This window comes from Labeo rohita, chromosome 21, assembly GCF_022985175.1.
Source record: "Labeo rohita strain BAU-BD-2019 chromosome 21, IGBB_LRoh.1.0, whole genome shotgun sequence".
In the NCBI taxonomy this organism is placed as follows: domain Eukaryota; kingdom Metazoa; phylum Chordata; class Actinopteri; order Cypriniformes; family Cyprinidae; genus Labeo; species Labeo rohita.
In genome coordinates, this window is record NC_066889.1 from 17,920,703 (window position 1) to 17,939,042 (window position 18,340).

Here is an 18,340-nt window from a genome sequence, read left to right on the forward strand (position 1 = left end):
TGACTGGTAGTGTACTTGCACAAGAAATTTTACTTAATTGTCAGTGGCTTAACCTACAGGGGTTGGACAATGAAACTGAAACACTGGCCAATATAGTGTTGGAGGTTTCATGGATATGTTTGCACAGCCTGGTGGCCAATCTTCACTGATTGCACACTGCACCAGTAAGAGCAGAGAGTGAAGGTTGACTATGTGCACCCAATGGATCAAACATTGTACCCTGAAAGTAGTGCCTTGTATCAGGATGATAATGCACCAATACACACAACAAGGCTGGTGACAGAGTGGTTTGATGAACATGAAAGTGAAGATGAACATCTCCCATGGCCTGCACAGTCACCAGATCTGAATATTATTGAGGGATGTTTTGGAAGAGCGAGTTAGGAAAAGTTTTCCTACGCCAGCATCATGTAGTGACCTGGCCACTTTTTTTTTTTTTTTTTTTTTGCAAGAGGAGAATAGCTTAAAATCCTTCTGGCTACTGTGCAGGACTTATATTTGTCATTCCCAGGATGAAATGATGCTGCATTGGGCACAAAAAGGCTCAACAACGTACTAATTGTTTTTTAAAAAACAGGTGTTTCAGTTTTATTGTCCAACCCCTGTATGTGTTTCAGTCAGCCAGCCTTTTTATTTTTTGCAAATAAAAGCGTCTTACACTGTTTTCGTCCGTTTTTGTGTACACAAACTTTCACTAAACAGCCCTGCATATTTAGTCTACAGGCTGTCTGTGCTTTCATTGAAGCCCCTCTCTCTGCAGCAATCCGTGCAGAAGCCGTGGGCGGTTTGTAAACAATACCGCAACTGACAGGGAGCCATACGAGTGCCAGCCCAACACTCACCCCCGCGACACCGCCTTCACCTCCCATCTGCGCTGCTTGGCAGATGGAGTAGCGTCGTGGCTCAGACATCTGCCGAGGTAACAATGAGTTCCTTGTGCCGGGGCCCCCAATTTAACGGGACAGCGCGCTACTATTGTGCTGTAGCTATACACATGCAGATCACCAGCGGCTGCAGATGGCAGCTGACACTATATGCTGCCCCCAATCCAGAATTTAAAACTTTAGGGATGGACATTGTTCACTATAGACGTCATTTTGCGTTTCGGGAATGAAAACAAGGCTGGGGGATACGCGTGCAGTGAGTTTTCACGTTTTTTTGTTGTTTTGCAATCCCGTGTCAGCTGAGCAAGAACGTAGATCCCTCACAGCGTCGTTTTCATTCTCAAAATATAAATATATCCATGACATACCAGATATGGTGTGTGAATGTGTTGAGAATGCATTTAAAAAAGTGTTTGTAATCTGCTGAAGAGTGAACACATGACACGTCAGTTTATTTTAAAAACATTTATTGATTTTATGCATTATCGCATCATTTCTACAATGCACAAAGTTGTAATGCAAAGTCTGAAACAACACATTTAAATATTTTCTTACATTTTATAGCAAATATTTCTAAAGTGAAACCTTTAGAGATTTTAAGTTAGTTTTTTCTTTCTTTTTATAATATTAATATTCTAAAGTGAAACCTTTAGAGATTTTTTAAGTTAGTTTTTTTTTTTTTCCTTTTTTGTTCCTTTTATGTCATATTAGTATTTCTAAAGTGAAACCTTTAGAGAATAAGACAATTCTGGAAAGTGGAAAGCACATTGCTGACAATAAGGTACGTTATATTGTGCAACAATTTCATTTTTAAAAACGTCCGAGATGTTAAAGTCCATTTTTAAAAACGCTGCTTCGACGCACCGCCGCGTCCTCTGCGTGTCCAACGCATGCGATATTTGCTCTGTGGAACAGAGGCAAAACTCGCTTCTCCTTTCTCTCCAAACCTCATCCGCACAAAGAATGAGGGCCATTGTGTCGCTCTCGTGGCATGCCTGACCTCGTTCACATAAAGAATGAGGATCATCTTGGCATGGACGGGACGAGGAACGACGTAGAACCGCGAGGGCCACTCGGGCCTGCCTCGCGCTGCCTGGACGGTTCAGCCTCCTCAGGAGCATCCAGGGATGTGGAAACATCAGCATCCTTGCTTCGAAGGATGAGTAGAGTATTCCTCAAGGTTTACAGCATCTCAGCAGAGAAGAGTAAAGCTCCAGATCAACGCTCGGGCAGAGTGATCTCAGGAACCCACTCGTTATAGCTGCGACTTTCTTCACAGAACAGGTGGAGCTTCTCCAGAGCTGGGTCCTCCCAGGAGTCCTCAGCTGGTTTCTGTTGTGATGAAGAAAAACGCAAGTTTAGCATGGTGCCCCAAACGTTGCAAATGCATACAGTTTCTGCTTTTGCTCAAACGTAGGAACTATGTTCTTTTCCGCATACATACCGTGATAAGCACGCAGTGGGCATCTTCAAAATGTTCTGCTTTGTCACCAACAATCTCAGAGAGACGTTGCATGTCGTTCACACGAACGATGCTGATGTCGTTGTCAAAACAGAACGCTTGGATGAGAGTGAAGTGAATTTGCAGAGCGATGTCGCACTCAAACTCCTCATCCATCGCCAGGACGCAAAAAGACACGCTGTCTGGGTCACTGAAATTGAAGGAAAAGCCAATTATAAGCACAAGTTGCACTATTAAATCAATCGAAAAGCTTGATTAAAATGTGCATGAAGAAAACAAACAACGGACAGCATACTCACACATTCATAACTTTGGCAGACTCGTAAACGCCAATGGTAAGGCTGTCGTTCGCTCTGGCCGAAGCCAAAACTTCTTCCAGTGCCTTTCCAGTGCACTGAGCTCTCTCGCTGGGCTTCTGGATGAGAACCTCCTCAAGAGTCATGATGATGCCGGTTAGTAATTCCACAAGGAGCAGATAGCAGAACTGAAGCTGGATGTAATCCGAAAGGATTGGTGCTCTGACGGCGTGGGCTCGCAGCTTTTATACTCTTCGGCTCGTGGTGGCTATGAAAGAAGCGTCCTCTGATTGGTTCTTCTGAATGGTGCATTGGTATGCTAATGTTATTGTCACACTCCGGCTCGTGGCAGATTGATGATGGCTGTAATGTCACTTTTTAAGACTTGCTGCAGACTTCAACTAATTATTTTTATCATTTATCTTACAAAACCAAATGCATTGATATGTCTACTTTATTTTTATTTAGAAATAACTAGTCTATTTACAAAAGCATATTTGTTTATTTTGCTATGTCTTGTGTGTTTTAGTATGTATTAAAACATTTTATCTTCTCTTTAACTCTGGACCAAATACTTGTTTAAAAGCAATATCACTTCTTACGCTCTCCAACACATTTTAGTAACTTTGTTATATTTAGGTTATATATTCCCTTTTTGAGCTACTTTGTTTAATCAAATATTTAGTAGGTATTTAGTGAGATATACCAAATTACATAATATCAGATTACACTTAGCTAGGTATTTGTTGAATACTTTCGCGTAAACTTTAGTATTTTAGTAGAGAATTTTAATGGTGAAAGTGAGCAAATGTGGATGAGGGGATCGCATCCCCCCGCCCTCCGCGCAAAAGACAGGTGGAGTGTGGCCATCTGTGGACACACTGAAACGGCCCTATTGTGAGTTCAGAAACTTCTATTATTAGACGCCTTTACAAATGCAAATAAGATGCGCGTGCCATGACGCCCCGCTGCCCAATCTGGCCTGCTGCAACCACAGACCACGTGACCAGGGGCCACTTTCCAAATGTAGGCCACCCTGAAAATTCAGCAGTGTTTATATTTGTATATTCTCCATGAGCAGAAACAGCGCAGCTTTAACGCATTTAATGATGTGCACACGCGCTTATGCTTTTAAATGCGCTGATATTTTGGTCATTTTGTTAACAGGTGATTTTAAAATCATTAGGAAAAAAGAAACGGTTATGAGTCACGTAGAAAATCATCAGGATCACACATCATTACAAATGCAAGCTTAAATGGAAGGAAAGAAAAGAGTTTTAGGTTATTTGAGAGGCTCAAGATAACAGGTTGACGGTGACTGATGCAGGCCTATTGTTACCCTGCAGAACAGGAGCAGATGGAGAGGCCTCACTTTAGGATGCCCCCATTGGCCCCTCGCAGCCCAGCAGCGCATATGACTATTGTGTGCAAGTTTTTTTGTGTCTGCTTTAGAATTAGATTCAGTTGAACTTTTCGTTAAAGTGAAACTGCAGCAATACCAAAAACTAGGACAGAATGTAAAGTATAGTTTTACATGTTTGATTTTGAGTTTTAAACATGCAACTGATATAAAATATAGCTTAAAAAGAGTGCATGGGAGTGCAGTAATATACAGAACGCTGTCTACCTGATTTATATTTTCTCTCTTTTACTTCTCCAGCTATTTTTAGCTGTACAAACAGCTAATTTTCCTGCTTGATATTGCAAACTGGTGTATCTTACTATATTACTTTAATGTATTATCTTATTATGAACACGCTGGTTTGTAGTGGAAACAGTTTTACCGCTACTGCACTGTTATTCTTCTCCTTATTTCTCTATAGCGGCTAATGAACCGAAAGTCTCGCACATTTACAGAAAACGGCTTACTTCCACGATGAAAAATATGGTGGACAGAGTGTAAATTTGTGCTTTATTTACACAGTACATAGTACAAAAAAAGTAAAGAAAGAGAAAGAACTGGTTTCAAATAGCAAAGACACTTGCAACGAGTAGAGATGCATTGTCCTAGTATCACATCTGCAGTCCGGGCATCCCGTCCCTGCCCCCCCTTAAAGTCCGCGAGTGTGACAGGTGTTCCAAGACAAACCTGCTCGAGCGCAAAGCAGACTAATCGAACAATTGCTTTTACTTAGTCCCTCCTGCAGCTGCAGATTAAGACAGTCATCTGTTACAAAGCTATTGCATTTTTCTCTATATGACTTAGCTGTCATCAAAAGAATAAAAGTCAGCTAAAAGTTTGTTCAGATGTTTGCAAGACGATTTCAAACATGCAAACTAAACAAATACATAACTTACGCATTAATTAGGATAAAACCATGATTCTAAATGCAGTTAAGAATATTTATATCACGTTTATTATTAAAAGGCACTATTAAAAAGCATGTGTAACTGCAGGCATATCTAGTCTCAATTGCTAAACACAGTAGAAATTTGCTCAGCTGATCCTTTATCTTCCCCCATCAGCAGATGGGGAGTGTTTCCATAGCAAAAGAGAAGCACGTCCAGATGCCACGCGTCGTAAGTCCGGTCATCTTTGGGTATGCAAATTAGCCACGCGTATGTGATACAATCAGCAATAGCTAATAAATAACCTTCAGCACATAAAATCAACACCAAAGGTTTGATTCACCCATCTGTGATAACCACAATATCCAGATTTTATTTTTAATAAAAATCCTTGCTCATGCTATATTCTGTTTGTCATTAATAAATAACACATTTTATTTGCTTAACTTTTTTTTCTCTCTAGAAACAAAACTAGAAAACGCATATATCTATTTACAGACTGAACAATGATGGAATGTATAGGACTAAATGTTCGTTAATTCACTCACAATGTATTTATTAATTGTTTTGATCAACTACAATATTCTATAAGGAACATTCTATAAGGAACTATTAACTTTTTTGCATTCGCTAGTTCATAAAACAAATAAAAACATTAAAATGAACAATATTTATTTAAAACATAGCGTAAACATTTCTAAACTTGCTATCTCATGTCAGCTACACATGCAACATGGGCGCATTACTTCTCAGCTTGTTGGATTTGCACCAAGTCTTTTGTGTAGAATAAGTTGGTCTATTTAATTAGGACAAAAGTGAAAGGATCAGAGTTTGATCCTTTCTTACAGTTCTATAGATGTCGTGCATGTCTAAAGGCACGCGTCTTGGATACGTCCGCTTCTTTATTGTTCTGAACAGCCAATCAGAACGCGGGGCGCAAACGCGTGCCACTCTCCCACTATAAATACTGGTCGCGTGTCAGCTGGAAACTCACAACTTATTTCGCTCTGTTCGAGCCACTACTGTACTTCAAACACAGCTACTGCCTACCTCAATCCAAACCAAGATGGTGAATGAAGGAAAATCTCTGTCTGAAGCCCTGCTGTCCGCCAAGGCGGAGGGTCGCCTCACTGTTGGCGTGTATGAATGCGCAAAAATAATGAACGAGTAAGTTCCATGCAATAACCTATACGTCTTGTCTATTTAAGCATATCGCTATGCTGCTGTGCGGGTTAACTAATTTCAAATCTACTTTTGTTTCACAGGGATCCTGATAGCGTGTCTTTCTGCCTTTTGGCCACTGATGACTTTGAGTGCGACATCGCCCTCCAGATCCATTTTACTCTGATCCAAGCGTTTTGCTTTGACAACGACATCAGCATCGTCAGAGTCAACGACCTGAAACGTCTCAACGCTCTTGTTGGTGGCAAGGGTCAACTTGAGGACGCTCATTGTGTCCTTATAACGGTGAGAACATGTTCATACCTTACATTAAAATCAATGCAAGAGCATTAAATCAATGCAAAGTTCATTTGTTCCAAGACTAATTCCGCTCTGTTTTAGCAGAACCCTACCGAGGACTCCTGGGAGGATCCAGCTCTGGAGAAGCTTCACCTGTTCTGTGAAGAAAGTCGCAGCTGTAACGAGTGGGTTCCTGAGATCACTCTGCCCGAGCGTTGATCTGGAGCTTTACTCTTCTCTGCTGAGATGCTGTAAACCTTGAGGAATACTCTACTCATCCTTCGAAGCAAGGATGCTGATGTTTCCACATCCCTGGATGCTCCTGAGGAGGCTGAACCGTCCAGGCAGCGCGAGGCAGGCCCGAGTGGCCCTCGCGGTTCTACGTCGTTCCTCGTCCCGTCCATGCCAAGATGATCCTCATTCTTTATGTGAACGAGGTCAGGCATGCCACGAGAGCGACACAATGGCCCTCATTCTTTGTGCGGATGAGGTTTGGAGAGAAAGGAGAAGCGAGTTTTGCCTCTGTTCCACAGAGCAAATATCGCATGCGTTGGACACGCAGAGGACGCGGCGGTGCGTCGAAGCAACGTTTTTAAAAATGGACTTTAACATCTCGGACGTTTTTAAAAATGGAATTGCTGCACAATATAACGTACCTTATTGTCGGCAATGTGCTTTCCACTTTCCAGAATTGTCTTATTCTCTAAAGGTTTCACTTTAGAAATACTAATATGACATAAAAGGAACAAAAAAAAAAAAAAAAAAACATTAATTTAAAATTCTAAAGGTTTCACTTTAGAAAAATGCCATAAATAAACGAAGACAAAATATTTAAATATGCTCTTAAATTTGTTTGTAGAGGAAGAAAAAAAAAAAAAAAAAAAAAAAAAAAAAAATGTGGAAATGATTACATTTGTCTGAAGATTTTTTACTTTAGATTTTTGTATGAGACAAAAATGAATAAAAATAAAAGAATTAGAATTAAACTTGTTTGTGCAGCAACTTATTTTTGTACATGTCATGAAAACTACTGCGTCAGCAGGAAAATGTCAGTGACTTTATAGGCCTCATCTTTACTTGCAATGCTTGCAGAAAAGCTTAATAAGCAGAATATTTTATTAATGTCATGAAATTTAGACCCTAAAACTGAAAACAGTACATGTGACTCTGGATCACCAAACCAATCGCCTTTAAAGTTGTCCAAATGAAGTTCTTAGCAATGCCTATTACTCATCAACAATTAAGTTTGATATATTTATGGTAGGAAATTTACCAAAATACCCTAATTGAACATGATCTTTACTTAATATTCTAACGATTTTTGGCATAGAAGAAAAAACGATAATTCTGACCGATAAAGTGTATTTTTGGATATTGCTACAAATATACATGTGCTACTTAAGACTGGTTTTGTGGTCCGGGGTCACAGTTGGCTTTTATTTTAAAACATCTTCCCACAAAGGCCTAAAAACTAAAGTTACTTACAATCTACATTTCTTAATGTAGGCTATATTTTTTTCTCAATCAGCCTGATTAGCTTGTGCGTTCATGATGAGTTAGTTGGACATCTCTTATACAATTAACCAATAATATTTAGATCTTATAATGATAGTTGCACTTTTATCTAGACACTTGCTTAATAGCATCACTTGCCAGAAATCATAATGCTCAACCAATATAATCTGTAATGGGGGACAAACCTGATCTCATCTATAAAGATGTAATTTTATAGTCCTAATTAACTCACCAATGCATCTGCAGTTTAGATAGAAGTTTTGGAGTTGACATCATCATTTGCAGCAGTGCACGCAGTGGTGGCAGAAAAATACTGGTAACAAGTCGTGAAATGGGTAAAATCCATTGAATAAGAGGAGAATAACAGTAGAATGCCAGAATCGGAATACAAATAATTTTTAGAGAATACTGTCAAAGACGTTAAACGCAGATGTTTAAACGGACAGACTATGGATGAAAACTGCTATGATTACTCAGTTACTTTAAAGCATAAATTTTATTTAAACAACATGTCTACATAATATTCACATATGCTGCTCATGGTGGATGCATTATATTAGTCCAACAGTTACAGCATGACATAATACTCAAATCTATTAATATTAACATTTTACATAACATTTATTTGATTTTATCTCACAATTCTGGCTTTTTATCTTGCAAATGCAAGTTTATATCTGCTAGTTTGGACTTTAGAACTTTTTATAATGATTTAACTCAACAATAGTGAGTTTGTCAATTCTCAGGGGTAAAGAGCCAGAACTGAGGGAAAAAAAGAGAAAAAGATGAGTTGTTTTTTTCTTATCAGAACTGTGAGATTTAATCTTGGAATTGTGAGAATAAAGTCAGAATTTTGAAATCTAATCTCAAATGTATCTTTTTGGTCTACAGAATTGGGAATGTAATACAGAAGGAAGTTTAGTTATTCAACAAATTACAGGCCAGGCTGAGCAAACAACAGGAAAAATATGTTAATTTACCCTAATATACAAGTATTAAAACAATTGAGAGGCCCTAGTTACATATTTGGAATCATGAAATAAAGTATTTTCTTTCAACAGCTTCAAAATAAAATAAATTAGGATTCCATAATAACTCAGTATTACTACTTAATATCTCAGACTGTCGATATATGGATGGCCCAAACATGTAGATATGCAAGTAATTGTTAGCTCTGTCTCCTGTTGTTGATGTTTGTTGTAAACAGTCTGCAAGAAAGAAAACCGCAATAAGAGTAAAACAACAGATTTTGCTGCAGTAGAGAAAATAGTCATAGCTTCTTGTTTTCTCAATTACATTTTAATGCATTTTATTATTTTTAGCCAATTTAGTTGAAATCATTAAAGGGGTCATCGGATGCAAAGTTCACTTTTACATGTTGTTTGAACATTAATGTGTGTTGGCAGTGTATGTACAAATCTACCCTATAATGATAAAAATCCATGCAGTGGTTTTTAATTAATCTGTAAAAATAATATCCCCTTTTTTCAAATCAAGCCATTCTCAGATGCCTGTCGTTGTGGCGTCACACCCACAGAGGCCGCTCCTACGATAGTTGATTGACATGAGCATCTTACCTCAGATCAGCTATAACAGTCTGACCTCCATTATTTCAATGATGGAGCAGGGACTTAAATTAGACAAGAATATCTTCGATTGAGCGATTGAGGTGTTGTGCTGTTGGATGTAATAATGAACGTAGTGGTCGTCATTTACTCCCGACATCTGAGCCACTGAAGATGCAGTGGATTAAGTTTGTTTATGAAGGGAATGCGTCTCCCGATCTAACAAATTTTCCCTCAGTTCTGGCTCTTCACCCCTGAGAATTGACAAACTCACTACTGTTGAATTAAATCGTTATAAAATGTTATAAAGTCTGAACTAGCAGATATAAACTTGCATTTGCAGGATAAAAAGCCAGAATTGTGAGATAAAATCAATAAATGTTATGTAAAATGTTAATATTAACAGATCCCAGAATGGGATGATGTTTGCTGATTTTGACAAGGTAAAAAGGGTGTTGTTTTACACAACAGTTGAGAATTTTTAACCAAAGTATATTATAGACTTTTCATTAAGACCCTAAACAATCATATCAACTTGTGGAAAATGGGCATCTGATGACCCCTTTAAGCAAAAAGAACACTATTTTATGCAATTCATTTTACTATATAGCAACTATTAACTCATTGGAGACTGCACTGAAATCATTACACAAGTTTACATGTTTTTACTCAACTGCTTTGAAACTTCACATTAACAATTTTTTAAAAACAAACTGTATAAAAATGTCTAAATAAACATTGTTATTCAAGATATTACAGAATAGTCTGCATTTGCATCAGGCACATTAATTTTCAACCAAAATTTAAGCCTTTCCACAAGAGCGATAGCTCTAGAAAGCTTTGGGAAAGAGTAATTACCTGCAAATTATACAACTAATGAATTGTGTCTGATTAACAACAAAAGTTACATCAGCCTAGATGAATCGTCAGCATATATTAGTGTTCTGATTCAAAAGAATCTCTAATTCTGGCAGTACTTCCTCCTGCATATATTAGTGATTTCCTGCTCTCGGCTCAGATGACAGAACCTTCCTAACAACAGCATCTGATTGGTCAAGAAAGTGCCATCTGGTCACCCTCCCACACTTCCCCCATACAATCTCAAACTTATTATTATGTTGTGAAACAAAGTAATTCAGTATTTTCAATTGTAGTTTTTACCTTACAGTTAACTGACATGCTGTCTGTAGACTTTTAAAAAACAAAATATTTATTTATACAGTTTTAAATATGAATGTGAACTTTTAAAAAAAATGAAATATTTATTTATAATGCAGTTTTTAAATAAAAGCAAAAAAAGTGAATGAATAACGGAAAGCCATAAAACCTGCACCTATGCAAGACTTAGCAGACTTAGTTTGAAACAGATTTAGATTGAGCATTGCATGCAAGCTGTCTGATTGTGCAAGATTGCACAAGTTATAAGAAACTCTTTCTAAACTTCTAAGTTATCTCTTTTAATCAAGCTATGTATTTTAACATTCACAAACACATTATGACCTTGCCAGAGTGCAGCTGAACTTGCATCACCCCTGCAACTCGCTCTTTGTTTTAAACTAGCAAAGGGGTAAAGAAGCAATCAAATAAGCCCCTGCAGAACAATACGTCAGCATGCAGGCGAGCTCCATTGTGCTCCTTCAGACAGCCAGCGCCCTGCAGAATACAAATAAAGCCAAGCCCTAAAACCTAAAACCTACCCAGAGACTATGCCACAAAAACCTCTCCATCTGCTCTGCTGCATAATGAGCTGGAGTAAAGGTGCCTAGCAGGGGGAGGAGAGGAAGAGGGACAGGGCGGCCCTGTGCCTGGCACAAGCCAGTCCCTATACGACCGTTCCCCCATGGGATATATGCCTCTCACCCCCCCTTACGCCACAGAGTGGCCCTCACAAAGACCTCCAACGGGGGCGTGTTTTACTGGTGGAGGACTGAAGGAGGGCCTACACATGTTCCAGAGTTGAGGTCTGCTGTCAGGTCCAGACACTGATTGATATAAGAGCACGCCGTCTGCGTGGACGAGTGCTGCTCTGCATACAACACCCCCCCAGCTGTCTTGGTCTGTAAGGGGCTTTAACTGCCTTATTATAATATTACATTATCCCTGTGGTCCTATCGCATGGCTTGGAGTGGTCTTTTCAGCCAGCCCTCATCCCCTCCTCCCAAAGTGGAGACACCCCAGGAACAGCAGCAGATGGTGGTGAAGGGTGAATTGGGAAGGGCTCTCCTGTTGCCCAGGCTACCGCCAATGGTATTTCTGTTGTCCCAACAAACACCTTATCAAGAACCAGCCCTGGGGTGATACAAAATGGAGCAAACTGAGGAATGTTTTGATTGTGATGTCAACAAAATCAACATGGTTTTCGATGAGGTACACTGTTAAATGTGTTTGTAAACACTACAGTGCACTTCTGCTATGCATAGATTTTTTTTTAAAGATTTATAAATTAAAAGTTTTTTTTAATGTTTTGGAAGAATTTTGAAAAACATTAAAATTGTGGAATATTATTACAATTTAATAGAACTATTTTCTATTTTAATATATTTCAAAACGTAATTTATTTCTGTGATGGCACAGCTGAATTTTCAGCATCATTATTCCAGTTTTCAGTGTCAAATGCTCCTGCAGAAATCATTGTAATATTCTGATTTGGTTTTCGAAAACATTCTTATTAATGTTTTTGTTGCTTTTTTTTTGTTCCACAATTTTTGTGGAAAGCATTTAATATTTTGGGGTAAGTATCTTATTTTTTAATTTTAACATTTATTGATTCTATTCTAAATTGATCAAAAGTGAGAGTAAAGATGTTTATAATGTAACAAAATATTGTTGTTTTTTTTTCAAATAGATGCTGTGCTTTTGCACTTTCTATTCATTAAAAAAGCTTGACAAAAATCTTTCATGGTTTCCACAAAATATTAAGCAGCAAAAAACAACATTTTAACACTCACAATCATAGGAACCATTATTAAAATTGATTTCTGAAGGATCACGTGAGACTGAAGACTGAAGTAATGGCTGCTGAAAATTCAGCTTTGCCATCAAAGGAATAAATTACATTCTAAAATATATTACAATTTTAAAAAAAGTATTTTAAGTTGCAATAATATTACACAATATAACCATATCACTGTATTTTCTACCAAATAAATGCAGCCTTTGTGAGAATATGAGACGTTTTTCAAAATTATTTTAAAAAAAATCTTAATTACTCCAAAGTTTCATAGTTAATTCTGGCTAATTCATTCTGGTCGTGTGTTGCCCTGGCAGGCTGGAAAGCAGGCCTGCAGATTATAGTGTGTGGTAGGAGAGGCTCCAGTCTGCAGTGTATGGTAATCACTCATTATGTGAGCCAGCTGTCTTTATGAACAGGGTCAAAAGGTCAGGCCTCCTGCCTAATGCTGACAGCCCCGCACGAGCGCCAGAGCCTCCACATCACCTGCTCAAACATTCAACTACATGTGGAGCTTTAGTCTCAATAAATCTCATTTTGATTTAGCAGGCAACACAAAGTCCTAGCTTAATATACAGCAAAAGATGATGCAAATATTCTCAAAATATATAACAAAATATACTCAAACATGTAAATTCTGTCATTAATAACTCACCCTCATGTTGTTCCAAATTCGTAAGACCTTTGTTCATCTTCAGAACGCAAATTAAGATATTTTTGATGAAATCCGAGAGTTTTCTGACCCTGAATAGACAGCAACAGAACTACCATGTTTGAGGCCAAGAAACATAGTAAGGACGTCAATAAAAAAGTCCATGTGACATTAATGGTGCAACCTTGTGTGCAAAGAAAACTAAAACGACTTTATTCAACAATCTATTCTGTGTCAGTCTCTCAGATTTCATCAAAAATATCTTAATTTGTTGTTGTGAGGGTAATTAATGACAGAGTTTTCATGTTTGGGTGAACTATCCCTTTAAGTTTCAGTATTAATAAACTAATTAAGATGGCAGCAGGTGACTATTTACACTAAAGATGGTCATATTAGCCCAATTTTACAAGCCAATAAGGTTCAATAATATAAAGATGCTTTCAAAACTTTCAAAACAAGTAGCTTTCTGTTGTTGACCAAATTGAACCCATTGCAAAATCTGCATGGGGAAATCCTTCCCCCTCACACAAAATTACGACTTGTGGGATTCCATATTGAAAAAACTGGATTTAACCTGCTAAAATTCATTGAACAACAGTAAATGCGACCACTATATATGCATAAAACGATGTAGATGTTAATTATACAGAGTGTAAATAGTGGCAAATGTTTGCACCAAGCATAAATAGTAATAAATCTAAAGCACTGCATCTTGTTTACACTAATTGCAAGTAGGGTTGTCAAACGATTAATCGCGATTACTTTTACTAACAAACTTTACAAACTTTTGTTTTTAAATGTGATTAATCACGATTAATCACTTGAGAGCACTAATGCAGTGATAGATGCTGTTCACACAGTGTAAATAAGTAGCATATTACTTATTTACAATTTGTTTGAACAGCATCTATCACAACTTAAGTGCTGTCAATTGATTAATCGCAAGTATTCGCATCCAAAATAAAAGTGTGTGTTTACATAAAATATGTGTGTAATGTGTGTATATAAATACACCCATGCATTTAAAAAAATAGCTTTAATTATATATAAATCACACACACACACCTAAATATTTGTAAATATATATATTTACCCCTATGTTGTATGTGGAACAACATAGGGGTGAATAAATGAAAGTTTAGGTGCACCGGCCGTTTAACAGCTGTTGCTCAGTAATTGCATATTGTGTACTTCTGTCTCCGTCTACACTTGCAGCAATAGTGCAGCATGTTTGTATGTGTACGCAATCCATTGTCTCATTACAGAAGTGCTAGCCTCATATCAGCGCCAGATCAAGGGCGTGCGGAGGTGATCTATGCTGGCAACTGTTGACAAAATGCAGCTCTATCTGCCAGACATTGTTATGGCTCTTGAAGATTGCTGGAGGCTTACCACCCTAGATAGTGGTGGACCAGGCCGGATCGCTTGTGGTTTTTTGTGTATGTTATAGGGGGTTTGGGTCAGGGAGTTTGTCTGCAGTGGCCAGCTGTGCCGTGGCTCTGTTGTCGGGCTCAGCTTGGGCCCTGAGGGTTGCAGAGGAGCCGTATCAGATGGTTAAAAGGAGGAGGTGCAGAGAGGCTCCCCCCATCTATGAGCAGACAAAAGCTGCAGCCTCCTCTTCTGCTCCTAAACTCAAAGACTCAAAGGAGGGGGGGCGTTAGAACACAAAAGTGCACAGAGCCTCCTGTCAAAGGAAAAAAAAGGGAGAAAAAACTCCCCTCCCTTTGTTGAACTTCTGAAAGAATGGCGTGGTCACAGTGGCAGCTGCTGCGCCTGCACGGGACATTTGAGATGCCCCCTTTTCACAAATACAAAGTCTGGAACCGGTGGGGGTATGTAGAGGACAAGGGGTACTGAGGATTTGTGTTCAAAACGAAAGGCACACTTTGGAGATACGACCATCTCGTGGCAGTAAAGGAAGGCGGGGAGGGAACGGGGGAAGGTGTGGTGGTCTGATCTCCTGAAAGGAAAAAAAAACTTTTGGAGATGACAGCCTTTAACGTGAGTATATCCATCACTTCACAAAAGAGTCCCACAGGGCGGCCATATGGGTAGAGGATCCTCGTCTTTTGTCTGGAAATCACCGGTACCTTTTATCACAGCTTAAACAACCACTAAGAATTCAGCAAACATATTAGGCTTTGGGGTATTTATGAATTTATTCCCCTTCAAAGCAAGTATGATAGTGGGTGCTTTCGTTCTGATGTTCTTAGCAGCAGAACTTATTTAGCTTTAAATGACTCTTTTATAACGAGCAGAATTTCAGGAATTTAAAAACAGCCTGTTTAATAATACTTTTGTGAAAAAGAAATGTCTGCAGTACATTTATTATACATGCAGCTTGCTTTGTTTGGCAAAGTGCATGTGAGAAGCATCTACACAGTTGCTATTTTAAGGCAAAAGTTCAAAAAGGCCGAAGATAATTAATCTAGAGAGCCTTGAAGATGCTTGTCAGATCTGGCGAACTTGCAAATAGTAGTGACTAATATATAATGTGCGCCATCTAGTGGTTCTTCTGTAAAATACAAGGATGTTTATTTGAAGCTTCAGTTCTCAGTACAGTGTGTATGCATAATATAGAATACTTAATATAAAATGTATACATATCAGTCACAAACCATGAGTGTTTTAATTCAGAGGCTATTAGTTAAGGGAAATACTATACTATAGACTACACTATACAATCTCTAAATCTAAAAAATAAGAACAAATCTGGAGGTATTTCATGGTTTTGCTTTTCTGACCTTTTATTAGTGCTTCTTATAATAATAATAATAATAATAATACATTTCTTTTATTTGCAGATATGCCAAGTTTATAATAATTTGTATATTTTTCTGTTATGCCGTTCTGTGTTTATGCACTAAAATTTCGGCTACAATTCTATACATGATATCTATAATATATTTACAAAGACTAATAATGCAATAAAATGTAATTTATACTATAAAATCTCTAAATGTAAATCTCAGTCAATCAATCAAATAAATAACTTTTATTAATTATATCATGATTTTCTTTTCTGAATGAACTAAAAGAAAACTGTTTATGCAACATAACTATAAATATATAAATTTTATACCTGATATCATTAAGATGATATCATATTTACACATTCTGTAACATTCATTGGTACCTATTATAGTAATAACTGTAAATAACAGTAAATCACACACATTTAATTTAATTACATGCATAATTAATAATAATAATAGATTTATTTTATTTGCAGATATGCCCAATTTTTAATAATTTGTATTTTATTTCTGTAATGCCGTTCTTTATGCACTAAAATTTCAGCTACAATTATATACATGATATCAATAATATATTTACAATGACTAATAATGCAATAACAAAATGTAACTCATACTATAAAATCTCTAAATTGAAAAAAAAAAAAAATCAAATAAATAAATAAATATTTTGAGGCATTTTATCATGATTTTCTTTTTTGAATGAACCAAAAGAAAACAGTTAATTCAACATAACTATAAATATTTAAATAAATATAAATATGCTGCAATTCTATAGCCAATATCATTAAGTTAATATAAAATTTACACAGACTAATATTGTAATGTTAAAAAATAGTTCTTGTTACACATTGCATGTACTTATTATGGCAATAACAGTAAATCATGCATAATTAATAATAATAATAATAATAATAATAATAATACATTTATTTTATTTAAATATAATATAATAATAATGTTTTTTTTCTGTAATGCTGTTCTTGTTTATGCACTAATATTTTGGCTACAATTCTACACACATTCTCAAAAAAAATAATAAAAAAAAATAACTCATACTATAAAATCTCTAAACCTGAATCTAAAAAAACCCACAATTGAATAAATAAATAAATGCTGCAATTCTAAACCTGATATAATATTTACAAAAACTTATAATGTAACTCACAAACATAACTTAATGTGCTTATTATAGAAATAAGAGTAAATTATGCATAATTAAATTCAAAGCAGCTAACCCTAAGCTACTATAAACCCTAAACCTACATGTTGTTAATTTTTATCACTCAGTACTTAAATGTGTAATTACACTTAAAAAAAGACACCTTAAAATAAAGTGTAACCAAAAATGTAATTAACCTTATGGAAACACAGTATAAATACTGGTTTTAATTTCTAGCTTTGATAGACAAAAACATTGATGGTGAAAGTCTGTCATATGTGTTGCTGTCTCCACCTAGTGGTTACAAAGCCCACTTACATTGAACTACGTCAATGCAGTAACCTCGCGTTTATCTTATAGTCTCAACAGGCTGTGTGGTCAAGCTAGCCTAAATGATTGCATGGTAGTCTAACTTAACTACAGGTTTTATTATAGGCCAATATATATATATGTATATATAAAACTCTGCAGCTAACCACGCAGTTGCCTGGGATTGGATTATATAAGAAATACGTGTGAACAGATTACGTCAGAGCTACCCTGTTGCGTCTTTATATTGTGAAGAATTTAATATAAAATCCCTTATGCTAGTGCCACCCAGTCCGTTTGATCGCTAAAAATAAAATATAGTCTTTACAACACTCTAGCCAAAAAGTTTAGTACTTTAGAAAGTGTATATATATATTATAAATGACCTTGGCTCATGCGATTAAATTCTTGCATCAGTGATTTGTGGCATCATTAGTACAGTGGCGCATGGGATAAAGAGATGGCTCGCAAAGATTTTTGTTTCTCTTTAACCAAATTATTAAACTAAGTTAACAGTCCTGGCCATGCCTCAACCCAAAATCCCATACCAGCGCAGAGAGACTCCCTCTGAGGAGCCGGAGATCAAATGAATTCTTGTGGTGTACTGTATTGAAGTTCAGTGTGGGAGTACACATGGACCACAGATATCGTACCACTGCTGCCTGCTGAAAATTATCATCTTTCATTTCTGGATGACGTCGTCTATATAAAAGGCAAATTTAGCGCTAAAGTTACTTTTGCAGGCCAGTGGATCACACTGTACAAGGAAACAAAGAGCATCGGGAATGATGCGTGTCCAAATACAGTATGAATGATATCATAAATGAAGGTCTTGGCATTTCAATGCATGCTGCATGTGCAGATATGTTTTTTTTCGTGCATTTCATGCACTGGATTGATTTTTGCTTTCATCTAGGCATGTTATTAAAAAAACAGTTTTCCCCTGCATGTTGTCTTGTCTCATGACATTTACTTTTGAACAAAAGCTTAAGGCTGAAAGCACCACCTACATCAATGGGACATTGGGGCTCTGTTGCAT

The 18,340-nt window shown here is 37.0% G+C and overlaps 2 protein-coding genes across 2 annotated transcripts; one reads left to right on the plus strand and one right to left on the minus strand.

The window, feature by feature from the left end:
- Window positions 1–1,365: 1,365 nt before the first annotated feature.
- On the minus strand, window positions 1,366–2,934 carry gadd45gb.1 (growth arrest and DNA-damage-inducible, gamma b, tandem duplicate 1). Its single transcript, XM_051092967.1, has 3 exons — window positions 2,646–2,934; window positions 2,329–2,536; window positions 1,366–2,216 (listed from the first exon to the last, which is right to left on the minus strand). Exons 1-3 carry the CDS (start codon window positions 2,786–2,788, stop codon window positions 2,103–2,105), a joined length of 465 nt encoding a protein of 154 aa, XP_050948924.1. The 5' UTR covers window positions 2,789–2,934; the 3' UTR covers window positions 1,366–2,102.
- Window positions 2,935–5,632: 2,698 nt separating this feature from the next.
- LOC127152351 (growth arrest and DNA damage-inducible protein GADD45 gamma) lies at window positions 5,633–6,970 on the plus strand. The gene is given in 6 exon segments (XM_051092964.1): window positions 5,633–5,833; window positions 5,836–5,922; window positions 5,925–5,965; window positions 5,968–6,098; window positions 6,197–6,398; window positions 6,498–6,970. Coding segments are annotated over 6 exon segments (621 nt in total). The 5' UTR covers window positions 5,633–5,787; the 3' UTR covers window positions 6,612–6,970.
- Window positions 6,971–18,340: the final 11,370 nt, after the last annotated feature.